The sequence below is a fragment of the Ranitomeya variabilis genome, chromosome 4 (assembly GCF_051348905.1).
Source record: "Ranitomeya variabilis isolate aRanVar5 chromosome 4, aRanVar5.hap1, whole genome shotgun sequence".
Taxonomy (NCBI): domain Eukaryota; kingdom Metazoa; phylum Chordata; class Amphibia; order Anura; family Dendrobatidae; genus Ranitomeya; species Ranitomeya variabilis.
This window is the reverse complement of record NC_135235.1, coordinates 59,965,424-59,992,884: the sequence shown is the minus strand read 5'-3', so window position 1 is coordinate 59,992,884 and position 27,461 is coordinate 59,965,424. Positions and strand designations below refer to the sequence as shown.

The 27,461-nt window shown below is 43.3% G+C and overlaps 1 protein-coding gene across 1 annotated transcript in view; it reads right to left on the bottom strand.

Annotated features, from left to right (window-relative positions):
* Positions 1 to 27,461, bottom strand: part of LOC143767562 (scavenger receptor cysteine-rich domain-containing protein DMBT1-like) — a 67,159-nt gene that overhangs the window by 13,085 nt on the left and 26,613 nt on the right. The window contains exons 9-13 of the mRNA XM_077255971.1: positions 26,634 to 26,663; positions 8,863 to 8,925; positions 4,083 to 4,242; positions 3,503 to 3,717; positions 2,852 to 2,990 (exon numbers count right to left, since the gene is read on the bottom strand). Of these exons, the coding sequence (XP_077112086.1) occupies positions 2,852 to 2,990; positions 3,503 to 3,717; positions 4,083 to 4,242; positions 8,863 to 8,925; positions 26,634 to 26,663 (607 nt within the window). The remainder of the gene's footprint in view (positions 1 to 2,851; positions 2,991 to 3,502; positions 3,718 to 4,082; positions 4,243 to 8,862; positions 8,926 to 26,633; positions 26,664 to 27,461) is intronic.

The following is a 27,461-nucleotide window of genomic DNA, read 5'->3' as shown; positions in this document are numbered from 1 at the left end:
GGTCTCATATTATATGACTGTCACCCCTCTCCAGCAGGGGGCCATACCTAAGATGGTTACCCCTCCACACCAGGGGGCCATACCTAAGATGGTTACCCCTCCACACCAGGGGGCCATACCTAAGATGGTTACCCCTCCACACCAGGGGGCCATACCTAAGATGGTTACCCCTCCACACTAGGGGGCCATACCTAAGATGGTTACCCCTCCACACCAGGGGGCCATACCTAAGATGGTTACCCCTCCACACCAGGGGGCCATACCCAAGATGGTTACCCCTCTACACCAGGGGGCCAAACCTAAGATGGTTACCCCTCCACAACCGGGGGGCCATACCTAAGATGGTTACCCCTCCACACCAGGGGGCCATACCTAAGATGGTTACCCCTCCACACCAGGGGGCCATACCTAAGATGGTTACCCCTCCACACCAGGGGGCCATACCTAAGATGGTCACCCCTCCACACCGGGGGGCCATACCTAAGATGGTTACCCCTCCACACCAGGGGGCCATACCTAAGATGGTTACCCCACCACACCAGGGGGCCATACCTAAGATGGTTACTCCTCCACACCAGGGGGCCATACCTAAGATGGTTACCCCTCCACACCAGGGGGCCATACCTAAGATGGTTACCCTTCCACACCAGGGGGCCATACCTGAGATGGTTACCCCTCCACACCAGGGGGCCATACCCAAGATGGTTACCCCTCCACACCAGGGGGCCATACCTAAGATAGTTACCCCTCCACACCAGGGGGCCATACCTAAGATGGTTACCCATCCACACCAGGGGGCCATACCTAAGATGGTTACCCCTCCACACCAGGGGGCCATACCTAAGATGGTCACCCCTCCACACCAGGGGGCCATACCTGAAATGGTTACCCCCTTCACACACGGAAGCCATTCTGAAATGGTTACCCCTCCACACCAGGGGGCCATACCTAAGATGGTTACCCCTCCACACCAGGGGGCCATACCTAAGATGGTTACCCCTCCACACCAGTGAACCATACCTGAAATGGTTACCCCTCCACACCAGGGGGCCATACCTAAGATGGTTACCCCTCCACACCAGGGGGCCATACCTAAGATGGTCACCCCTCCACACCAGGGGGCCATACCTGAAATGGTTACCCCCTTCACACACGGAAGCCATTCTGTGATGGTTACCCCTCCAACATCAGGGGGCCACGTGGTCACCCTTCCACACCGTGGTAACATTCCTGAGATTATTACCCTTAGGCTACATGCCCACAATCAGGAATAGCAGCATTTTGGATGCAGTGCATTTGCGCGGACCCCAAAACACTGTTCTACATTATAAGCATAGTGGATTTGATTTATAAAGATCCCATGCCCACTGTGCTTCTATTTACCGCTTCTATTTACCCACGATGCATGTTTACGAGCCGCAGCATGTCAATTTCTAGTCTCCGCTGCGGATTTTAACCAATTGAATGTCATTACATGTGGTGAATCTGCATGTACTAACAAACATGTGCGGCAATTAGAACATAGCTTTTTGGAAGAAGCGATAATACACTGCATCCAGAATGTGGCTATACTGATCGCAGGGATGTAGCCTTACTGACCAAATTATAAGTAACTTCGAGGACCTGTCAAAAAGGAAAACCAAACAACTGCTCCCCCTTTTCTCTGTATATGTATTATATAGATTTATATAATGACCATAAACAATGTATCTACAAGACATCTTATTCTGAAATTTAATTGTAAATGTAGGTATCTTTCAAACACTAATTTTTAAGAACTATTTATCCCTACAACCATTTTCGCCAAGACAGTTCCTGAAATGTATGGGATGTAGGATAAGTGAGAATGAAACACTATTTACATACATATAAGTTAGAGTTTATAACCAATGGAATGAGGAATCTGGTGATTGAAAATCTGTGCAGCCAAGTGCCCAAAGTACGATCATAGACGGAGATGTGGTATGATTGAGGTTTAATGCGTCAACGCGTTTCAAGGTCTACAAACCTCTTCATCAGGACAGAACCACAGTAAGCAAAGTAAAACTTTGAATTGTAATGCTTATTGTGGTTTTCTCCTAATGAATGACATCGCACTTCCCTGGCTAATCAAAAGCTGCCCCGGGGATGCCAGCAAATAAGAGATTCGCGGTCTCAGTACAAATACTGAAATACTGACCAAATTCTCAATGTGTGCACGTGGCCTAAGACACCAGGCACAGACATACTTGCTTCTTCATCTTAAAGCAGAATCACTCTTGCTTAAAGTCTACGCAGTTATACAAGCAAAGCTGCAGGAGTTAAGTCATGTCTCGCTTTGCTTAGAGCTTCGGGGGTGTTTTATAAAAATAAAAAGTATAATGCAAGGACAAGGTATTTTTTGTCTCATGGTCAGGGACCCTTAGTAAAGACATTTTCTAGATTTTCTTTAATTTATACTTGAGATTTATCATTATGATCGCATGGAGTCAAGCAAATTTGCTGAACCCCAGTAATCAGCTGTAGTTAGCTTGTGAATTTGGTAGTTGGTATTTCATTCTCAACACAGGAGTTATTGAAATCAACAAACTAAATGTCTAATGCACAAATTTATCAGGTTCTTCAAGTGACCAAAGGGTATTCCTATCCCAAAAATTTACAGCATATCTACAGATTCTTAAAATAAGTGCTCCAGAGGTCAGACCCACATTTTTCAGACATTTTTGGCATATTCTGAAAGTATAAAATGCATTTTCTACAACATCTTTAAGTCCAGAAACCTAAATAACTTAAATGCTTCCACATTTTTTTTATTTTTTGAAGAAAAAAAAATTATAATTTTATTACTGTTTAATGATATTCTCGCACTTACAGGAACTGTGAAAATTGAAGCTGAATCTTGTAATTGTTGATAACGTTGATGTGCCAGACACAGTGGTCAGAATCTGGAGAAGCAATCCTGGATGAATGAAATACTCCTTGTAAATTTGTAAAGATGCCTCCACATTTCTCTGCAAATTTTGGAAAGCAAATATTATCAATGCGTAACCTTTAAAGACAGTCAAATTGTAATTTCATTTTAGAAACAGATTTTTCTGAGGCAGAATAGGACGGGGTTGTGTCTAAAGATGGCTTCCAGTTATTAGCAAATTTTACTTATGCGCTCATTTGCAATAGAGCAATCATTGCTCCAAAGCTTTTGAAAAAATACAGTCTCTACAAATTGTGGTTAAAACATACCCTGACAAGCAAACCTATGAAGTGCGATCTTTTAGTTATTTGTTGCATGTAAACATCCAGATGTTTTGCCAATGCATCTCCAATGAGAATACTAGCACTAGGGATAGCACAGTTTATAGGGTCAGACTGGTTTTCTGGGGTGTAGGGGTGGGGGGTGATTTTATCTGAAGCTGTTAATGAATGCACTCTGGCAACAAATTATTTTTTACTGGAATTTTAAATGGGGTCACTGTGGCAGCACTGATTATGGGATATTGTTATGAATAGGTTTGGATTTTTGTACCTGACATTGAATTGGTTGAAGTTGACGTATTATAATAAGCTTGAAAACCAAAATTTTGTACAGATCCGTCAGTTATGAACACAACGGTCATTATATTTGATGATGAATGAAATGTGTGTTTTCTTGAGTGGCAAATTCTCCCTAGTATAGAACTTCCAGGAGGTCCATCATATACCGTCACAGAATCATGTTTACAATTTTCATAACTTTCCAATCTGTTGAAGATAAAAAAAAGGAAAAATACAACAAGAGTAAAACAGTAAGAAGATCACATACACACACATGTAATATCTCCTGTATATATATTCCACAAAGTACAGTTCAATAATAATAGCAGAGGTTGTTACTTCCACTATAATGCTATGACCTGGAGATCGAGCATCGATTTTCTACATGATATACTTGGCTAAGAAACAGTTGTGAGGATAGACATAAGGTGAAGGACAGAATTTATTACATATGCAGGTGGTGGGAAATACTGAAGATCTCACATTATACATCAGGTCATCAATAATAGCTACAAAGCCACCAACAGATTATCATTATTAACCCCTTAGCTGGAGACACAATCAAGACTTACTCCATGCCTGGAAAGTTGAGTTCTATGAAAGTATTTGGTGCTGTTCGGATTTCCCATGTACAGTGACAATTGAGAGGATAAAAGCTGGGATATAAAGGGCTGGTAAATCTGCCAGAGCTTCCCGTTAATATTTCTCCACATGTGTAAATGTCATTTCTATCTGAAAGAACAATAATAAATTACATTTACTAAATAATATAAAATTTACAATTCAGCAGCAGAATAATGGCTGGAGTAAAAGATTACTTTAGCCTGTGCTTTGCCGTCACCACCAACTAGACCTCATTGTCCTCCTAAGCCTTGGTGTTTTTCCCTTCAACACTACACACACTATGAAGATTATTTAAAGAGCTTGTCGTGTGGATAAAAGTTTTTGTAAAATGGTTCGGACTGGTACAAAACAAAAAAAGAAGATATACCTTCCCCAACAATCTCCTGCAGCTCCTATTCCATCCTTACCTGGTCTCCACTTCATGGGCTAATCTCAAGACAATGTAAATGCCCGTTCAGTGACCTGTCTAACCAAGTGATTGGCTGAGTGGGCATTTCCTTCCTTTTCGGATATTTGGAAATAGGTCAAGGAAGTAGAACAAGAGACCAGTAAGGACGTTTAAAGCAATGAAATGGGACGTATGGGAAAGTTAGTGAGGCTGAGTATGCCTGCCTTTAAATCAGTCTGAACTCTGAATCCACAGGACATCCCTAAGGGAGGTGAGTTTCAGGCTGTGACTGTAAGGGTATGTTCCCACGTTCAGTAAATGCTGCGGGTTGGACGCTGCGTACATCCATAGCATCCAACCCGCAGCATCCAGATGTTGCAGCATAGTGGATGGGATTTCAAGAAATCCCATGTCCACTATGTGTGCACTGCTCACCCACGGAGACGGACATGCGGCACGTCTTTCCAGACTGCAGCATGTCAATTTATCTTGGAGAGAGGCGAGTCTCTGCAAGATAAATTTCACCTCTGCAATGTATTGGGAGCGGTGATTCTGCACGGTTCAGTGAACACATGCGGAATCACCTGCGTTCAAAAGCCGGCAGCGCTTTGGGCGGAGTGGACATGTTCTGCATCCAAAGTGCTGCCGATTACTGACCGTGGGAACGTAGCCTAACAGTGGGGAAACAAATGCTATTGAATGAATCTTCTACCTATCATCATCAGCTCTCATCCCAGCCCTTATAATAACTGAGCACCAGCCTTCATTAAATCGATTGGCTTTATATACTTACCAAGAAGTGGTGGCCTCTGTGCCATCTTTTCCAACATTAGTGTTGGCAATTTAGGTCATACACTGGTGAGTCGGCTGTCAGTCAGTGCCATGACATGGTTACAGTCGTCACTCACTATGTACTGTGTGTTGACTGAAGCTGCACCAGCCACGCCTCATTGACTAAAAGGGTATGCTCACACTGGTGTAGATTCATACAAGAGAATCGGCCCGATTATGCTAATGACACTCGGCTCAAACTCTGTCACTGATCAGAGTGTCATCTGTGTGTGATCTGATTCTCTCGCATGAGAGAATCGCAGCACAGGTATGGATAAGGAGAACTTAATTTCTCCCTCTTCTCCATTGTTTGTGAGTGTACATCGGACTGCACTCAGATGACATCCGACTGCAGTCTGATATTTCACACCCACCCATAGACTTGTATGGGAACGTGTGATCCAAATATCGGAGTCACTCGCAACATGAGAAATTAATCGCAAATCTGCACTGCCCCATAGTATAACAGTGGGACAAATGCTATCTGATAAAACATTGGATAGCACTTAGCCATGTTATATGCCAGTGTGAGCATACCCTAAGCTGAAAGCTGCAGGGAGATATAAAGTTCATTTCCTCCTGGCAGTGGGGCTCTCAGTGCAGCGTCTGAGCAGCTTTACAACACTATTAACTGCAGATTAACCCCTTATCTGCAGGCTAATAACGTCTGGGAACATGACAGGTTTCCTTTACCTTCCAGAGATGAATTGTTAGAGGTTATTACTGCACAGAGACCATGCATTCATAATAATAGCTACGGTATATGAGTGTTTAATGGATCCCCATAGTCTTTAATGGCTGAGTCTGATCCACAAAACTATCAAGAATAGGACATGCTCTGAGTATCACAGATTTGAGATACAGAAATGTATTTAAAACATGTGTGCATGGATCAATTAAACTCTATGATTCAGTGTGCAGTCTGTTTGAAAAACACAGTAGATTGATGTATACAAAAGATGTGAATTAAGGCTAATATATAAATTAACAATAAAGTACTCACCTTCCCCGAGTTCAGTACCAGCTCTTCACAGCTGCTCCGATGTCTGTGTTTTGAAGTCTCAGTGGTGAGATCATGGCTGCAACCTATCACAGAGCTCAGTTTCTCTTTGGGTGTAGATAGCATAAGCTGCTGAGCTCAGCGATTGTCTGCAGCAGTAATGTGAACTGCAGTCTTGATATCAGAGCAGAAACAGCGGTTGAGCGCCTGCACTGGACCCAGAGAAGGTGAGTGCTTGTGTTTCTTACCTTATTTGTATGAAAGCGTTTAGGGCCGTGATTTTTCAAATATTAAAACCCCTTTAAATAACAAAGAAACAATCTATCCTGCTAATGGCAGCAAAATAAAAGCAAAAGGCATTGGACGTAAAGTCCTCATGTGGTGCTCCAGTAAAAATAGAAATTTTGTAGCCATTCCAGTAAAAGACATACTGCTCGTTCCCAGAAGGAGAAGTCACTGTAAAATTCCAAGATGAGGAGGGTCCAAAATGGAAAGCGAGTGATAGCTAATGCAAAAACAGATACGCTTTTACGGTATATAATGTTATAAAAGTTCCCCTTGGTAGTGTACGTGCATGATTACCATTTCATCCCAATGAGGGACATAAAACTACTTTAGTTGCGATTACTGCGGATTCCAGCAGTGGGACCTGGAGGTGTAAATGTTGTTCACAGACCCACCCTTTTATACAAGTACTAAGAAAAGAGCACTTATAATTATGTGTAATTTGTTTTAGATGAGAAATAAGAAAGGGCATAAAGGGGAAAAAATCATACCATCACATTTATTTTTCCATGACTTATGTCCTTCTTTCAGATTCCTGATGTATTTCTCGGGATTTAAAAAAAAGAAAAAAAAACAATACCAACTCCATCATCCTTTACTGTATGTACATAGGATAAAAAATGATTATATCAGAAAGAAAAAAAATCATAATTAAAATGTGCCAGCTGTGGATCCATATTGTGATGCCCCAGGTCTGCACTGTTCATTATCCTCATTCCCTATATTTGCACTTCTTATATATATATACGGTAATTCATAGACACTATTTCTTTAATAGTATAAATTACAGAAATTCACAACCATCTTCAATCCTCTCCACAATAAATTATATAAATCCTAATTGGAAATGCGGCATGTTCACTCTAAGTCGTAATTAGTATCTATACCATGACCTGTAATATGTTTGGTCCATACAAATAAAGATTATATATTTGATTAGTGTGATGCCCCAGGGTCCTGGTTGTCACAGTAGCATTGCTTTCCTCAAGGGGAGAGTGATGTTACATTTGGAAGTGATGAAGGTAAGGTTTTACAAAGGAGCAAAGGTTTTATCAGGTAACCACAATGCATGCAACATGTTCACACTCCAGACCAGAAGGGGGAACTCTAAACCTGTTTAAGGTGAACTCCCCTATAATTACATCCTGATCTGGAGGGAAAGGGTCTAGTTTCGGTTTCAGTTCAGAAAGTGAGAGACACAGAAGAGAGCAGACCTACATAGAGTGTCAGAAGGTCTGAAGGGGCCTGTAGTATGAAGTACTGCAGCCCCTGGAGAGAGAGACATACAGAAAGACGAACATTGTTCAGTGAGTGTGCAGGAGAGAGAAGCACAGGAGAGTAACATCAGGGGAGACCAGCTAAAATCAGGCTGCCTCCCTCTGAAGCGCAGATTACCGGTAGCCGGACCACCGATGTTGTAAGGACTCTATGACTTACAGCAGAAACCGGCAGGACAGCTGAATTGCAAGTTATCTGTCCCCACACACACCTGAAGACACGGTGTCAACACATAGAGCCCGGGGCATGCTAGAGTCCCTATAAACAGACTCAAGTCACCAGTCAGACGGCTTATGTCCTGTCCTTTACAGGGGACAGAGAGAACATCTGTGAGGACCTTATCTGAAGCCATAGGCAGTAAGGGACTACAACACCACGGTGCTAGAGGAAGGCTTTGATTTCCACCTGGGTAAGGGGACTCCTAACTTGCCTCCAAGCCGGCCGGACCCTGCCTGCCCCGTGATCTGGTGCCCTGCACTGTGGCTGCCTGAGGACTTCAGTAAACAAGGTAAAGAGACTGCAAACCTGTGTCATCGGTCTTTACTGCACCTCTCACTATCTTTCATCTAGACACCGGGAGCCCTGGGGATATACTTCACCTGTGGGAAGGTATACCATCTGGCTGCCATGACATCACCCCAGAGTACCCGTTAAAGCAGCGTCGGTCACCACTGACCGAATACCACAGGTGGCGTCACGAACATAAACTTTATTCCCTTTAAAGACCTTTCCCTTTTACATGGCTGCCCAGGGCCACGGACCGGGTCGACACCGTGACATCCCCCTGTGAACGCAGGACCCGGTACCCCACGGCCCTGGCAGGGCGACTCATTTACAGCTTGCTTTTTGGTAAAATATGGAAAAAATATGACGTCATATACAGATTTGCTCCAATATACTAATCTTTTAGAATGTGCAGATAATAATATATTAATGATGAACTTACGAGAAGGAGTAGAGGTAGAAGCCTGGATAGTATAGAAGGGTCCTGGTGTAGACACTGATGAAGCTACAAATAAAGTAGAGTATTAAGGAAAAGCAATTACATTTTCTGCTCTGTCATAGAATTTAAAAACCGAAAATGATGCACAATAATGGTAGGTGCACACGAACATATAAGAAAAATCAGTTTCATCCAGAAAAATAGGATGATTTTTTTCTCACTTGTCAGCCATACACACAGTCTGTTGCTATTAATCATTTACAGAACAATTTACAGTTTCACATTACAGAATTGCAAAATATTTGTAAAAATCAGATGTTACACTGTGGCTCCATATGGCAGATGATTTTTTTTCTCGCACCCAAAGACTTGAATGGGTAAGTCTCATCCGATTTACAGAAGGATCTAGTGCATACTGTGATTTTCACACACAGATTCGGTCAGTAAAAACAAAAATCATTCATCTGCACTGCCGCATTGAATAATATTGGTCCGAGAGTTGTCTGTTTTTTTCACGGGCAGCACTCGGATCGAAAATATGGTCATGAGCATGAGCCCTAAGAGTCAAGGGCAATGGGGGAACCCTTGGATTACGCTTAGACACCTCTTACCCAGCCAAACCAGATTTCATACTTTGCACTGATGAGGGGCAGCACCCTGAAACACAGTGTCTGCAAATTAAGATTTTGGTTTTGGTATTTATCCTAAGTCATGTGACAGAGCTTGCTAAAGGGTCAATATTGACTTTTAGGCTTTTAGGATTGCTACTTCCTAGAGGTGGCACTAGAGTTCTAGTCCTCTTCCTCTCTGAAGAGACAATTTGCATATTTCCCAGAGGAGCATAGTGGCTTAAAAGTCTTCTCATCTCGGCATGTTTGATATGTCACTCTCCGCAAGGAGAGACATTGCCCCTTAGAATGGAGAGAAGGCACGCATGACTAGCCACAGTTTCATTCAGATGAGGCTTTTCAGAGCTCCATTCTTGAAATTGGTTGCGGTCCAAATAGTCCAACCACTAGTGTTGAGCGATACCTTCCGATATTTGAAAGTATCGGTATCGGATGGTATCGGCCGATATCCGAAAAATATCGGATATCGCCGATACCGATACCAATACAAGTCAATGGGACACAAGTATCGGAAGGTATCCTGGATGGTTCCCAGGGTCTGAAGGAGAGGAAACTCTCCTTCAGGCCCTGTGATCCATATTCATGTGTAAAATAAAGAATAAAAATAAAAAATAGGGATATACTCACCCTCTGACGCACCCTGGTAGTAACCGCTGTAACTGGCAGCCTCCGTTCCTAAGAATGAGCGAGTGAAAGACCTGCGATGACGTCGCGGCTTGTGATTGGTCGCGTGACCGCTCATGTGACCGCTCATGCGACCAATCACAAGCCGAGACGTCATCGCAGGTCCTTCACTCGCTCATTCTTAGGAACGGAGGATGCCGGTTGCACGTCTGAGGTCCAGGCTCCGTCGGAGGGGTGAGTATATCCATATTTTTTATTTTTATTCTTTACTAGCTGTACTACCCGGCTTCGCCCGGGTTAATGACTGCTGTTAGCAAAATAGAATGTGTTAACAAAAATTTATTCTGCACACAAAAACCACAAAACAAATAGATAGAAATGTAATTATTAAAAGGCAAAAACTAAGCAAATAGAAGCATTTCACAACATATATTAGCTTTGTTATACTGAGAATGTCTTTGTTGCCTATATTAACCAATCAGAGCTCAGGTTAATTAACTGTAGCAAAATAGAAGCTGAGCTGTGATTGGTTGCTATTGGCAGCCTGATAAATCCCCAGCCAACAGGAAGCCCTCCCCCCTGGCAGTATATATTAGCTCACACATACACATAATAGACAGGTCATGTGACTGACAGCTGCCGTATTTCCTATATGGTACATTTGTTGCTCTTGTAGTTTGCTTATTAATCAGATTTTTATTTTTGAAGGACAATACCAGACTTGTGTGTGTTTTAGGGCGAGTTTTATGTGTCAAGTTGTGTGTGTTGAGTTGCGTGTGGCGACATGCATGTAGCGACTTTTGTGAGATGAGTTTTGTGTGGCGACATGCGTGTAGCAACATTTTGTGTGTTGAGTTGCATGTGACAGGTTAGTGTAGCAAGTTGTGTGCAGCAAGATTTGTGCATGGCGAGTTTTGCGCGTGGCGAGTTTTATGTGTGGTGCATTTTGAGTATGTGCAAGTTTTGTGTGAGGCAACTTTTGCATGTGGTGCAACTTTTGTACATGTGGCAATTTTTCTGTGTGTGCAAGTTTTGCATGAGGTGAGTTTTCCATGAGGTGAGTTTTGCACGTGTGGCGAGTTTTGCGTGAGCCTAGTTTTGCATATGGCGAGTTTTGCATGTAGCGAGTTTTGAGTGGTGACTTTTGTGTTTCGACTTTTATGTGGCGAGGTTGGTGTGTGTGTGTGGTGAAATGTGTGCTGAGGGTGGTATATGTGTTCAAGCACGTGGTAGTGTGTGGCGCATTTTGTGTTTGTGTTCATATCCCCGTGTGTGGTGAGTATCCCATGTCGGGGCCCCACCTTAGCAACTGTACGGTATATACTCTTTGTCGCCATCGCTCTCATTCTTTAAGTCCTCATTGTTCACATCTGGCAGCTGTCAATTTTCCTCCAACACTTTTCCCTTCACTTTTTCCCCATTATGTAGATAGGAGCAAAATTGTTTGGTGAATTGGAACGCGCGGGGTTAAAATTTCACCTCACAACATAGCCTATGACGCTCTCGGGGTCCAGACGTGTGACTGTGCAAAATTTTGTGGCTGTAGCTGCGACGGTACAGATGCCAATCCCGGACATACACACATACATACATACACACATTCAGCTTTATATATTAGATATACCTGTATGTAATCTCCTGTATATAGTATATACCTGTGTGTCATCTCACCTATATATAGTATATATCTGTGTGTCATCTCCTGTATATAGTATATACCTGTATGTCATCTCCTCCTATACATAGCATATACCTGTGTCATCTCCTCCTGTATATACTATATACCTGTAGGTAATCTGCTCCTGTATATAGTATATACCTGTGTGTCATCTCCTCCTGTATATAGTATATACCTGTATGTCATCTCCTCCTGTATGTAGTATGTACCTGTATGTCATCTCCTCCTCTATATAGTATATACCTGTGTGTCATCTCTCCTGTATATAGTATATATCTGTGTGTCATCTCCTCCTGTATATAGTATATACCTGTGTGTCATCTCCCCTGTAAATAGTATATACCTGTGTGTCATCTCCTGTATATAGTATATAGCTGTATGCCATCTCCTCCTGTATTAGCCCTCGTTCACACGTTATTTGGTCAGTATTTTTACCTCAGTATTTGTAAGCTAAAATGGCAGCCTGATAAATCCCCAGCCAACAGTAAGCCCACCCCCTGGCAGTATATATTAGCTCACACATACACATAATAGACTGGTCATGTGACTGACAGCTGCCGGATTCCTATATGGTACATTTGTTGCTCTTGTAGTTTGTCTGCTTATTAATCAGATTTTTATTTTTGAAGGATACCAGACTTGTGTGTGTTTTAGGGCGAGTTTCGTGTGTCAAGTTGTGTGTGTTGAGTTGCGTGTGGCGACATGCATGTAGGGACTTTTGTGAGATGAGTTTTGTGTGGCGACATGCGTGTAGCAACTTTTTGTGTGTCGAGTTGCATGTGACAGGTTAGTGTAGCAAGTTGTGTGCAGCAAGTTTTGCGCATGGCGAGTTTTGCGCGTGGCGAGTTTTATGTGTGGTGCCTTTTGAGTATGTGCAAGTTTTGTGTGAGGCAACTTTTGCATGTGTTGCAACTTTTGTGCATGTGGCAATTTTTCTGCGTGTGGCAATTTTTCTGCGTGTGCAAGTTTTGCGTGTGGCGAGTTTTGCACGTGTGGCGAGTTTTGCATGTGGAGAGTTTTGCGCGTGGCGAGTTTTGAGCGGCGACTTTTGTGTTTCTACTTTTATGTGGCGAGGTTGGTGTATGTGTGGTGAAATGTGCACTGAGGGTGGTATATGTGTTCGAGCACGTGGTAGTGTGTGGCGCATTTTGTGTGTGTGTTCATATCCCCGTGGTGGTGTGATTATCCCATGTTGGGGCCCCACCTTAGCAACTGTACAGTATATACTCTTTGGTGCCATCGCTGTCATTCTTTAAGTCCCCCTTGTTCACATCTGGCAGCTGTTAATTTGCCTCCAACACTTTTCCTTTCATTTTTTCCCCATTATGTAGATAGGGGCAAAATTGTTTGGTGACTTGGAAAGCGCGGGGTTAAAATTTCACCTCACAATATAGCTTTGACGCTCTCAGGGTCCAGACGTGTGACTGTGCAAAATTTTGTGCCTGTAGCTGCGACGCCTCCAACACTTTTCCTTTCACTTTTTCCCCATTATATAGATAGGGGCAAAATTGTTTGGTGAATTGGAAAGCGCGGGGTTAAAATTTCACCTCACAACATAGCCTATGACGCTCTCGGGGTCCAGACGTGTGACTGTGCAAAATTTTGTGGCTGTAGCTGCTACGGTTCAGATGCCAATCCCGGACATACATACATACATACATACATACACACACACACACATTCAGCTTTATATATTAGATTTTTTACATGAATATGGATCCCAGGGCCTGAAGGAGAGTCTCCTCTCCTCCAGACCCTGGGAACTATACACTGGGAACTTCCGATTGCGATTTCCGATATCACAAAAATATCAGAACTCGGTATCGGAATTCCGATACCGCAAATATCGGCTGATACCCGATACTTGCGGTATCGGAATGCTCAACACTACCAACCACACAAATCAGTAAATTATAACATATCCCTTGAATAAGTGATAACTTGTATTGTTGGGAATAAAATCTTTACGGCGATTGCACAGAAATTTGTTTTGTTAACTATGGAGAAGGAGGTTACCCATATTGTGTGCTTGCCAGAGGAAAATACAAACTTTACATGCCAGAAATGCAAGCTTATAACTCTGTTAGATGAAAAGGTGCAAAGTCTTCACGAGAGAATAGCTACACTGAAGCACATAAAAAGAAGATGAGTTTTTCGTTGACAGAGCAGAATAATCTCTTCAGAATGTTGCAAGAGAATAACTTTTCAATGTTCCTACAGAAGCTAATGACAGATTAGAAATAACTATTCAGAATGTTTGAAGGGAAGAACCTTTGAATGTACCTGCAGAAGAAGAGAATTGGAAGCATGTGACCCAAAGAAGCAGTAGGATGATGAGGCAGTCAGTACCCATACCGCTGGAGAACAGCTACCAAGCTCACACAGAACAACTATGAAGATGTACATTAAAAAAGTGCTTTGTCCACAAAAACACCCCAGTAAGAAATCAGAAGCTTCTTGAAAGGAGAAAAAGAAATGCTATGATGAAGAAGAAAAAAAAGAGTGGTGGTTGTGGGGGGATTTCCTACTGAGAGGAACAGAAGCCGCTATCTGCCGACTGGACATTACTTCACAAGAAGTGCGCTGTCATCCAGGTGCCCAAATCAAAGATGTGTCTGATAGGGTTTCAATACTCTTCAGTGCTACAGATGGCTAACCATGGCTACTAATACATGTAGGAATAAATGAAACAGCTAGAAAGATCTGGAAACAATATGCAGAGACTTTGAAGACCTAGGCCGGAGAGTGAAGAAACTGGAGCCAGGTTGTCTTCTCATCCATCTTTCCAGTGGATGGACATGGACTAAGGAGATTGAACAGGATTCTAGAGGTGAACAACTGGCTATTTCGATGGTGCTGTGAGCAACGTTTTAGGTTTCTTGACCATGGAGTGAATTACCTGTATGAAAGGAGTAGGTGTTGCATTGTATGTTAGGAAAACATATATATCTCCACAGAGATTCAAGCTTCAGAGACTTGTAGCTCTGTAGAAACTGTTAGGGTAAGAATTCAAGGTGAGAAGAACAGAAAGGACACTATTGTAAGTATTTACTATAGACCACCTGGATAGACTGAAGATATGGATGAACTCTTTTTACATCAAATGTCTCTGTTATCAGAAAAGAATGACATAGTGATCATGGGAGATTTTAAATATCCAGATATTTGTTGGGAATCTCTCTCAGTCAAAAGTATTTTGTCCAGAAACTTCTTATCTTCTCTTGCTGACAACTTTGTCTTTCAAAAGGTAGAAGATAGAACATAAGGATCTGCAATATTGGACCTAATTCTTACCAACAAGGAGGAATGGTTGAGGAAGTAAAGGTGGGGGCGTGGCCTAGCACCTGATGTGAGTGGTCGGCTTCTGGAGCTCCTCCGCTGTGACCCTGCATTTATCCTGAAGATAAGATCTCTCTGGGAGCTGAGAAGGTGTTGTGCGGCTGAGGAAGCTCACCGGAGGTCAGCCCCAACGTGTGAAGCTGTGCAGAGCTGCGGATATGGTCCAGAAAAGGCAGCAGGACGCCAAGGCAGGAGCAGTGACCCGGACCCAAGATGGCGCCAACAGTGTGGAGGCGGCTGAGAGAGTGGACCCTGCAAATGCCTCATATGCAAAGAGGCTAGAGGTGGCTGCTAAGCTTGAAAAGTATGCCTGGGTGGATGGAGCAGGGAAGGAGACAGCTGAAGAGGAGGAGGAACAGGCTGGAGAGAAAATTAAAGTGCAAGGAGAAGGCTCAGAGGCAGGAAAATGATGGTGTGGAGCAAGAGACTGTGGAGGAGCATATCACAGGGGAATCCACTTTGCAAGACATTTATGATCTTATCAGATCATGCAAAACTGCAATAACAACTCTCACTCAGAGTGGATGGGACTATAGCAGAAGTTAATACAATAAAGGCAGACATGACCAAAATGGATAAGAGAGTGGGAGAGGTGGAGGAGAGAGTAAATGTGCTGGAGGATCAACTCTCTAAAATGCAGAGGTCCCATACTCAGTGTCTGCAAAAATGTGCCCCCTCGTACTATCCTTGCTAAGATCCTGAACTATAGAGACAAAGATGCCATATTGAGGAGTGCTTGTACAGCTGAGGACATGTGCATTAATGGCCAAAAGATCTCCATTTACCCAGATTACTCGGCTGAGGTGCAAAAGCAAAGGATGAGTTATGGAACGGTTAAAAGGAGATTGAGAGACTTGAAATTGATTTATTCTACTCTGTACCTGGCAAAATTAAGGGTTGTAGCCCTGGGTGCGGTTCACTTTTTTCCAACACCAGAAGAAGCCACTAAGTGGCTGGACTGAAATAAGCAGAAGCTTACAGCTGACAAAGAAAGAGGGAAGTGAAAGGAAGATGTTGGAGATGAAAATGGTGCTGCCTTATTGATACCTCTGGACTTTGGTTTAATAGTTGTTGCGGTTCTCAGGGGACTTATTGTAATAATGTTGTTCTATATGCGGAGGGGTTGGGGAGGTGTACTAGTTACAGCGGTTTACAGGTACTGAGGGAAGGGTAGCTAGACGCTGGGCTACCTACTCTCTAGTAAGAGAGGTGAAAAACAACAGCGGATCATTTAACCGGCGTCAGCACCCGGCGCACCCGGGCAAGTGCCGGGGCCCTGAGCAGGCAGGGGCCCACTCGCTGTCGGGGACACTGGCGTGCTATAGTGCCGGCCCCCGTGAGTGGACCCCCCGCCTGCTCCGGGCCCCGGCACTTGCGATACTTACCTCTTCCGGTTCCATCGCTGCAGCGTCTTCCGTCCTCTGACTGTGACGTTCAGGTCAGAGGGCGCGATGACGTCACCAGTGTGCACCCTCTGCCTGAGCAGTCGCAGCACAGAGAGCAGGAAGACGCTGATGATGAGGAGTCCAGAGCAGCGTCAAGCAACGAGAGGTATTTCATTTGTTTAAAATATTTGGAGCAATATATGGGGACCATCAGAAGGGCCCCATATATGGAGCATTATATGGGGCTAATGATATAGGGAGCATCTTATGGGGCCAATTCTATAGGGAGCATTATATGGGGCCAATTTAATATGGAGCCAATTTAATATGGAGCAGTATATGGGGCCAATAATATATGAAGCATCTCATGGGACTAATTATATATGGAGCATTTTATATGGCCAATTATATATGGAGCATTATATGGGGCCCATTATACATGGAGCATCTTATGGGGCTAATTATTTTTGGAGCATTACATGGGACCCATTCTGTAAGGAGTATTATATGGGGCCCATTTTGTATGGAGTGTAATATGGGGCCCATTCTGTATGGAGCAATATAAGGGACTCAGTATACTGTATGGGGCCGATCATATACTGTATGGAGCATTATATGAGGCCCATTATATATGGAGCAATAGATGGGGCCCATCATATACTGTATGGAGAATTATATGTGGCTCACTATACTGTATTGAGCATTATATGGGGTCAATTCCGTATGGAGCAATATATGCGGCTCATTCTGTATGGAGCACTCTGTGGTGCCCATTATTCTGTATGGAGCATTATATGAGGCTCCTTATTCTGCATGGAGCATAATATTGGGCTCATTATTCTGTTTGGAGCAATATATGGGGCTCATTATTCTGTATAGAGGACTGCGTGGTGCCAATTATACTGTATGGAGCACAATATAGGGTCATTATACTGTATGGGGGACTATATGGGGCTCATTATTCTGTTTGAAGCAATATATTGGGCTCATTCTGTATAGAGGACTATATTGTACTGTCCGGTTTCTTAGCTAATGTAGAATGTACAATAGATATCACTCATGTAATGTAAGAAGTAAGTGAAATCTTTGGCATTGTACTATACCTATATTTCTCTGCCGTATCAGTGCATTATGAATTGTGGTATGTGTTAAAGAGGCCCACCGGGACTCTTTCGCCCAGGGCCCATGAAAACCTGGAGCCGGCCCTGCAGTTATCGGTTACTTTGTTAATGAATATTGGGGAGGGAGGAGGGGGGGCCGGGGTCTATTGCTGGAAATTGGGACTTATAGATTACTGGGAACAGCATCCTATTTCAAGGGGTCAGGAATTTGTATTTGTGAGGCTTTATGGTAGGAGACACAATTAAAATTGTTAGTTGGAATATAAGAGGATTGTCGGAGGGTACTCGGAGAACGGCAATTATGGAATATGTGAGAAAACGGGGCCCAGATGTCATTTGTCTCCAGGAGACACATTTGCTTACAGAAAAGATGTGTTAAAAAGGAGGTGGATTGGGAAGTCTTATCACTCTATGTATTCTTCATATGCTAGGTGGGGTTTCGGTTCTGATTGAGGCGTCCACGCCTTTTGAAGAAATTGAGAGTCATGTAGATAGAGATGGGCAGTATGTTTTGTTATTTTGCAAAATTTATGGGCAACCATTATGTCTGGTGACTGTTTACTTCCCACCCCCATATTCTGGAAAAAACACTCAAGAAATATTTGAATTGTATAAAGAGGAAGTAAAGGTGGCTGGGAATTTAGGAGGCAGCGACCATGCTAACCTCAAATTTGGATTACAAGAGGAAGACCAGTGAGGACTCAGACTTTAAGGTTGGACTTTAGAAATTCAGATGTTAATAGACTCAAAACGTGGGTTGGAAAGGACCAATGGCTGGATGTTTTAAAGGACAGAAATGCCCAGAAGGATGGGAGATTTTGCTAAATGAAATTCTCACCGCACAATTGGTAACAATCCAAAAAGAAGGAAGAATTGTAAGCAGTTAAAGAGATCATGGTGGATGAACACAGAACTTAATTACTCGTTATAAAGGAAAAAAGAAATGTACATCAAATAGAAAGAGTGGGCCATATCTAAAGAAGAATATAATTCTGTTTGCAGGGAAAGCAGGGCAAGCATTAGAAGAGCAAAAGCCAATAATGAAGTAAAGCCAGTAATGAAGTAAAAATTACAATAGAGACCAAAAGTAGTAAAAAGGATTTGGGGGGCGTGTCAAAAACAAAAGAAAAGTCAAAGATGCTATAGGATTTTAACAGGATGAAAAGGGTAAAGTGGTTAAAAATTATGTTGAGAAGGCCAAACTTTTAAATTCCTATTTTGCATTTGTGTTCTCTAAGAAAGCAATTGTAACATGGTGCCATTGAATGAATAAAAGAATCCACTCTATCTATAAACAGAGAGATGGTGAGGGAACACTTATCTAATTTAAATGATTTTAAGTCTCCAGGTCCAGATGAATTACATCTTAATGTACTGAAAGAGTCAGCAGAGGAAATTACAGAACCACTAGCCAGAATCTTTGAAAATCGGTATTAGTCTTACCGGTAATTATGTTTCCAGGAGTCCATACTGACAGCACCCAGGAGGACGTCCTCCTCCTCCTTGCTGGGACAGGAAACACACGAGAGTTCAAATATCCGGTACCTCCCACCGATCCTCAGTGTTGTAACAAGGACCAACTCATGGAATGATGCAAATAAAAATTTTAATATTTGAAACTCAATACACAGAATATATATAACATAACTCTGAATATATATATGTAATTTATAATAGATATGGGAGGGAACTACCGGTGCTGTCAGTATGGACTCCTGGAAACATAATTACCGGTAAGACTAATACCGATTTTCCAGGACGTCCCTCCTGACAGCACCCAGGAGAAGTACCAGATCATCTCCTTAGGGTGGGACTACCGCTTGGAGGACTTTCCTCCCAAAAGTCGTGTGCTGACCAGACGTAACATCAAGCTTATAATGTTTACAGAAAGTGTCTGTCCTGGCCCAAGAAGCGGCCTTACAGATCTGCTCTATGGTAGCTCCCGCACGCTCAGCCCAAGAGGCAGACACCCCCCGGGTAGAATGGGCTTTTAAACCTGGAGGAGGGGATAAACCCTCGGACTGATAGGCGTGAGAGATTACTGCAGTAATCCAACGGGCGATAGAGGCTCTAGAGGCTTTCTTACCTTTATTTTTCCCCCCAAATAAAATAAAAAGGTTAGAATCTATACGCCAGGAGTTTGTGGCCTGTAAATAATCTAACACTCCTTGCCTAACATCGAGAGATTGCAGAGCCCTTTCTTTCTCGTTGGAGGGGTTATTACAAAAGGAAGGGAGAATTATTTCTTGGTTCCTATTTTTTGTGGAAGCTACCTTTGGTACAAAAGCTGGGTCTAATTTCAGTATTAGGCTATCCTCCCTGATTTGTAGATAGGGATCTCTAATACATAGTGCCTGAATTTCTCCAATTCTTTTAGCCGTGGTGATCGCGACCAAGAAGGCCATTTTCCGAGTGCGAGTAGCTATCGGCATATCATCACCCGGAGTGTAAATACCTTTACATAGTGCTCTAAGAACAAGGTTAAGGTCCCAGGATGGGGACAAGTGCCGGATGGTGGGACGCATTCTCTGGGTGGCCCGAATAAAGCGTATTATCCATGGGTGTGATGCTAAGGGGTAGTCTAGATAAGAACTTAACGCTGACACTTGTACTTTTAATGTGCTAGGTCGAAGCCCCGAATTGAACCCTTTCTGCAGAAAGTCCAAGATAACCGGAATGTCTGGTGAGCCTGATGCAACATCGGACCTGCCACTTTCTGAACAAAAACGTTTCCAAATCTTCTGGTATATGGCTGATGTAACCGGTTTCCTGCTGCTTTGTATAGTAGATATGACTTGGTCTGATAGGCCTTTGGACTTCAGGATGATCCTCTCAGGATCCAGGCTGAAAGACAGAGTCTGCTTGGATCTGGGTGATAGACTGGACCTTGGTGGATGACTCTTCCGCTGGTAGGCAGAATGACTGGGTTGTCCATTGCTAGTGTTCCCAGCACTGGAAACCAACTCCTCTTTGGCCAATACGGAACTACTAAGATGACCGTTGTCTGATCCTCCTTGATCTTCCGAAGGACAGCTGGAATTAACGCCAATGGTGGGAAGGCGTATGAGAGGGAGTGGTTCCATTTCTGACTCAGAGCATCTACCCCTTCTGGAAAATCCGATGGGTTCAGAGAGAAGAATCTTGGAGTCTTCGAGTTCCTTCTGCTTGCGAAGAGGTCGATGTTGGGAGTTCCCCAACGAAAGCATAGTTGCCGAAAAATGTTCTGGTCCAGTTCCCACTCTGTTGGACACAATTTTTGTCTGCTTAAATAGTCTGCTACTATGTTCTGAGAACCTTCTAGGTGGATAGCTTTTAGGGAGAGTATCGTGTCTTCGGCCCAGCTGAAGATTTTCTCTGCTAAATCTTGCAGAGGTTGATATCTTGGTCCTCCCTGATGATTCAGGAATGAGACCGTCGTTACATTGTCGGAGAAAATTCTTATGTGCTGGTTTAGTAGGAAAGGGCGATTGTGTTTTAACGCCTGCCATACAGCGTACAGCTCTTTGAAATTTGATGATCTGTTCCTTATGCTTTCTGGCCACTTGCCTTGCAAGATTCTGCCCTGTAGATGAGCTCCCCAACCCCATGCACTGGCGTCTGTAGTGATGACTACATAAGGTGAGGAGATCCATAGAACGCCCACTTCTAGGTTTTTTGTGCGAGTCCACCAATGGAGAGATCTTCGAGTTGGACCCGTCAGCCTCAATGTAGCCTCTAGTGAAGATTTCCGGCGATCCCATACCGACAGTATTTGTCGTTGCAGACGTCTTGAGTGTGCCTGAGCCCACCTTACACATGGGATGCAAGCTGTCATAAGGCCGAGGACCTGCATAGCCATCCTTATAGAAGCTCGATGCTCCAGTAGGTACTTGACTCGATCTTGAATTATTCTTCTTTTGCCCTCCGGTAAGCAGGATATTCTGCGACTGGAGTCCAAAAGCACCCCTAGATAGGTTACTCTTTGGTCTGGAAGAAGGCTGGACTTCTGCCGATTTATTACCCAGCCTAGGTGTTCCATCGTTGCTATCGTTTGATTTCTGTGAACTTCCAAGATCTCCACTGAATCTGCTACTAAAAGGAAATCGTCCAGGTACGGGATTATTATGATTCCTTGTCTTCTCAGAAATGCCACCATCTCTGATACAAGCTTCGTAAAAATGCGCGGAGCAGAGGCCAGCCCGAAGGGAAGGCCTTGAAATTGGAAGTGGCAGGTCCGGGTTGGTAGTTTTACTGCGAACCTTAGCAGGTTTTGAGACATGGGATGTATTGGGACCTGGTAATAAGCCCGCTTTAGATCGATGGTACACATGACCGCGTTCTGATTTATTAGCTGAATCGCTGAGCGGATAGACTCCATGCGAAACCTTTTGTATGTTACCCAGACATTTAACGGCTTTAAGTTTATGATCGTGCGAGTGTCGCCCGATGGCCGTGAGATAGTGAATAGGGAGGAGTAGTGACCCGTTCCTATCTCTGCGTGAGGGACCGGAATGATTACTTCGGTTCTGAGCATGTTTTGTAAGTCTTTTAGAATAGCTGAATCTGCAGTGACGATAGTTGGTGTAATATACCTTTCTGGGGGAGGAGCGTAGAGTTCTATGTTGTATCCCCTGGAGACAATGCTGAGAACCCACTGATTCTGCGTGATCTGAGCCCAGTTTTCTGCGAACCTCCGAAGCCTCCCCCCGATGCTTGTGGCGTCATAGTGATTTATTCTTGTATGCAGGGTTAAAGAAGGAACCTCTGTTCCTGTAGCTCTGTCCACGGGAGCCTCTGAAGGATCCTCTACTGGCCCGACCCTGACCTTTAGGCTCAAACTGTTTCTTGGGAAAGAAGAAGCCTCTCCGAAAGGACTGAGGACGCTTATTTTTGTCCTCAGGAAATCCTTTCTTTTTATCACTGGCTGATTCAAGGATAGTGTCTAAAGTAGGTCCAAACACTCTCTGTCCCGAGAATGGAATAGAGCAGAGTTTGGATTTAGAGGCGTTGTCGCCAGACCATGACCTCAACCACACAGCTCGCCTAGCTGCATTAGATAAGGAACTATTACGAGCTGCGAATCTAACTGATTCCGCTGTCATATCTGACAAGAAGGCCGTTGCCGATTTCATTAAAGGAAGGGAATTTAGTATATCTGCTCTAGGTGTCTTATTGGATAGCTGCTCTTCCAGCTGCCCCATCCATATGTACATTGACCTTGCCACCGAAGTGGCTGCAATGTTTGTTTTGATCAGGGCTGCGGAAGATTCCCAAGCCCTCTTAAGTAATATATCGGCCTTCCTGTCCATTGGGTCACGAAGGCTAGAGGAGTCCTCGAAGGGTATAGCAGTCTTCTTGGTGACTTTCGCAACCGGGACGTCGATTTTAGGGACCTCGTCCCATAGCTTGGCTTCCTCAGAGTCAAATGGTAATCGATTTTTAAAGTCGCGGGATAGTACCAAACGGCGTTCGGCCTCCTTCCACTCCTCTAGGATCATGGCCTTGATATGCTCACTTATAGGAAATACAGTCAAATTTCGTGCCACTAGACCCCCGAACATCAAGTCCTGTCTGGACTGAGGTTTAGATGTGTCTTCTATCTGCATAGTACTCCTAACAGCATGTACGAGACCATCTGTTTCTTCAGATTGAAATAGATACTTCCTGGCTAATTCCTGATTCTCCACTATTTCACCTTCTTCCTCTGCGAGCGAATCCCTGAGCTCGGAATCTTCCTCTGATGAATAATCAGGTTCCCCCTGTATTTCCTCCCGCCTGGGACGCTTACGACCGGGTATGGGACTGGCGGGCCGAGACTGCGACAGGCTGGATATAGAGGCCTGTACTTCTTCCCTTATAAGGGATCTCATCTCGGAAAACAGGGTTGTCTGTTCATCTTTCATGACCTTGGAGGTACATGAGGCACAGAGGGTTTTGTTATAGGCTTCTGGGAGCTTAGCATGACATAAAGGACATCTGGCGCTCTTCATATTAGCTTTTCCCGATCTTTTAGCTGTAACAGTGGGAACAGCGGAGTTTCCCTTATCCTAGGAGATGTAAGATAGGGAGTAATAGGCGGGGAAATATGAGGAGGTTACGGGGCTTAGGTTTGTACTGCTCCAGGCAGTCTTACCCTCTCCTCGTCGATTCTATCTTCCATCGTCGCTCCTGGCAGCTGATCCTGGCAGACGGTGTGGCCACTGCAGATGCTGGATGCAAGAACGTAGCGACCGCTCTGTACAGTGTGCTCCCATATGGAGCGTCTGCCTCCCCGCTGAATCGAACGCCACCGGAAGTGACGTTCCGCCGGCTCTGCCGATACCGGAAGTGACGCGGCTACCTTACACCCGGAAGCCTCCCTGTCTGTAATCTCTCCGGGACTGCGTGCTCTGCAGAACGGAGGCCGGATCCTGCTGCGTCCTGAACCGAGAGCCTCCCCACCGGGAGGAGCGGTTCAATCCCGGAGTATCGTCCACTCCGGGCCTCTGGGGTAGAGGGACTCCCCTCCGGGGAGTTTCGACCCTGAGCTGCTTGACAGGGGAAAGGATTGGAAAACCGCTCGATCCCCCTGAGCTCGGTAAGCATGTGCTGCTTCTCTACGTGTGTCCCTCCGTGCAGGGACAGGAAAAACACTGAGGATCGGTGGGAGGTACCGGATATTTGAACTCTCGTGTGTTTCCTGTCCCAGCAAGGAGGAGGAGGACGTCCTCCTGGGTGCTGTCAGGAGGGACGTCCTGGAAAAATCCAGTAAAATAGGAGAAGTCCCAGAAGATTGGAGAAAGGCAAATGTTGTACCTATCTTCAAAAAGGGAAAGAAGATGGAGTCAGGAGATTACAGGCCAGTGAGCCTTACTTCTATACCTGAACAAATTATTAAACAGCAAGTTTGTAAGTACTTGGACAATAATACAGTAATTAATCAAAACCAGCATGGGTTTGTAGCAAACAAGTCATATCAGACTAATCTAATTTCCAACTATCATGGAATCACTAACTGGGTGGATTACGGAAATGCCGTAGATATAGTATATCTTGACTTCAGCAAAACATTTCATAACATATCTTATACTATCCTTATTAAAAAAAATGAGCAAGTATGGGATTGACAAAGCTAAAGTTTGGTGGATTCATAACTGGCTCAGTGATCGTGCTCAAAGAGTGGTAATAAATGGTTGTACATCCAATTGGTAAAGTGTTTCAAGTGGGTACCACAAGGCTCTGTCCTGGTCCCAGTGTTGTTAAACACTTTTATAAATGATATAGATAAGGAAACTGAAGTTAAACTAATCAAATTTGCAGATGATGCAAATCTAGGAGGGATAGTTAACACCAAAGAAGAGAGAGAAAGGATTCAGAAGGATCAAGATAAGCTTGAACAATGGGCAGCGACTAATGGAATGATATTTAGCAGGGAGAAATGCAAGATCCTACATCTGGGCAAGAAAAATAAAATTGACATTGATAGAATGGAAGGAATAGAACTAAGCAATAGCATATGTGAAAAGACAGGTATACTAACAGATCACATACTGCACATAAGTCAACAAAGTGATGTAGAAGCAAAAAAGGCAAACAGTTCTAGGATGTATTAAGAGAAGCATAGAGTCTAGATCACGTGAAGTAATTATCCCCTCTACTCCTCCTTGGTTAGGCCTCATCTGGAATCCAGTTCTGAGCACCATATTTTAAAAAAGACATTGAAGAACTGGAGCAAGTTCAGGGAAGAACTACCAGGATGGTGAGCGGACAGCAATGTATATCCTTCGAGGAACGATTAAAGGATCTGGGAATGTTCAGCTTGTAAATAAGAAAGGTAAGAGGAGACTTAATAGCTATCTACAAATATCTAAAGGGATGTCACAGTGTAGAGGGTTCATCATTATTCTCATATGCACTTGGAAACATGAGAAGCAATGGAATGAAACTGAAAGGGAAAAGATACAGATTAGATATTAGAAAAAACTTTTTGACAGTTAGGGTGATCAATGAGTGGAACAAGCTGCCATGAGAGGTGGTGAGTTCTCCTTCAATGGAAGTTTTCAAACAAAGGCTGGACAGACATCTGTCTGAGATGGTTTATTGAATCCTGCATTAAGCAGGGGGTTGGACACGTTAACTCTTGACTTCCAAGTCTAACATTCCATGATTCTATGAAATTTGATAAGAAGTGTTGTAAATAATGTTTGTAGGTTAGAGGCTTTCGATCACCATCCCAATACATTTTGAATATTTCATGAGATGAAAAAAAATCTGATCACATTTTACTTCTGCATGTACCTCCGGCATCTTCTGGATGCCCACAGTTATGTGTGCCCAGTCCTCGATGGGGGCAGTTCTACAGATACGTTTCATTTCCAAGACAATTTATATCATCCAAAACAATAGGTCCTTCTCGCCGGCCAAAGTAGGCACCTACGTGAGGGGAAATGGGCGGGCTACAACCGACTTGGCGGCATACCACTTCTGCATCGCTCATATCCCAAAGGTCATCGCATACTGTTCCCCATTCTCCATTAAAGTAGATTTCAACCCGGCCAAAACATCGGCTTCCATTTGCCAGTCTCAGAGACAACGCTTGTGTTGCACAAAGGATAATAATGTGTTTCAGTGCACATTGTAATTGTCTACATCTCCATGGTTACAGACTACAAGTGCATGTAGTCTGATTCTTCACACTTTCTTTTTTCTGTACTCTTGTTTTACCATCCTTCCTAATGTACTGTAAAGGGTTACATCTTCACCAGACAGATGCAAAAAGGTAAGACATTTTTAGGTGTATTCAAATAAAAATGTATTTGTTAATATTTTGTTTGCTGTGAAGAAATAATCTAACAATTTCAAGGTTGGGCTATTTATGTGGAGGTTATTCATCATTATCCTTATTTAATCCAATTTTTATAATTATAGATAAAAATACTAGAAGTGATCAAATATTGAAATAACTCAGAAAACAAACTAATAATAAATATCTACTCAACACTGCATCCATATCCTGGATTTAGAAAAGAAGGAAAATTACCTGAACTGTTGAGTTTTGGGACTGAAGAGCCTGCAAATAAATTATAGATGTAAAACAGTAGAAATAGATAAAATATAATGATCTTTCACCAGCATTTTTCAAGGTGTTGTCCAATGTTGAAAAAAAAGTATTGTTTTCTTCAAGAAAACAGCGCCACATCTGTCTACCGGCTGTATTGTAGCTCAGCTGGATTCACTTTGGTGGAGCTGAGCTGTAATACCAGGCTCAACATATGGACAGCTTTGGTGCGGTTCCTGAATTTTTATTTGTATCCTGAACACCTTTTAACCCCTTCAGGACTGACCGATTTTTCACTTTTGCCGTTTCGCTTTTTTCTCCATCCCTCCCCCCTTCTTTCAAGAGCTGTTTTTTTCTGTTGATATTGCCATATGAGGGCTTATTTATTACAGGACATGCTGTAATTTGGAGTGATACTATTCATTTTACCATATGATGTACTGACAAATGGGGAAAAAAATTCTAAGTCGAGTAAAATTGTTAAAAAACAAACAAACTGTAATTCTGCCATTCATTATACAGTAAAAATGACCAAAAGGTCAGTACGATTATGGCGATACCAAAACAGTCTAGTTCTTTTTATATATCAGTGGTGAAATAAAATACAGAAAACTGTAAAATGAAAATTTAGTTTGTCTCACCATTTTCTGAGACCCATAACGTGTTTTTTATGGATATACACTCACCGGCCACTTTATTAGGTACACCATGCTAGTAACGGGTTGGACCCCTTTTGCCTTCAGAACTGCCTCAATTCTTCGTGGCATAGATTCAACAAGGTGCTGGAAGCATTCCTCAGAGATTTTGGTC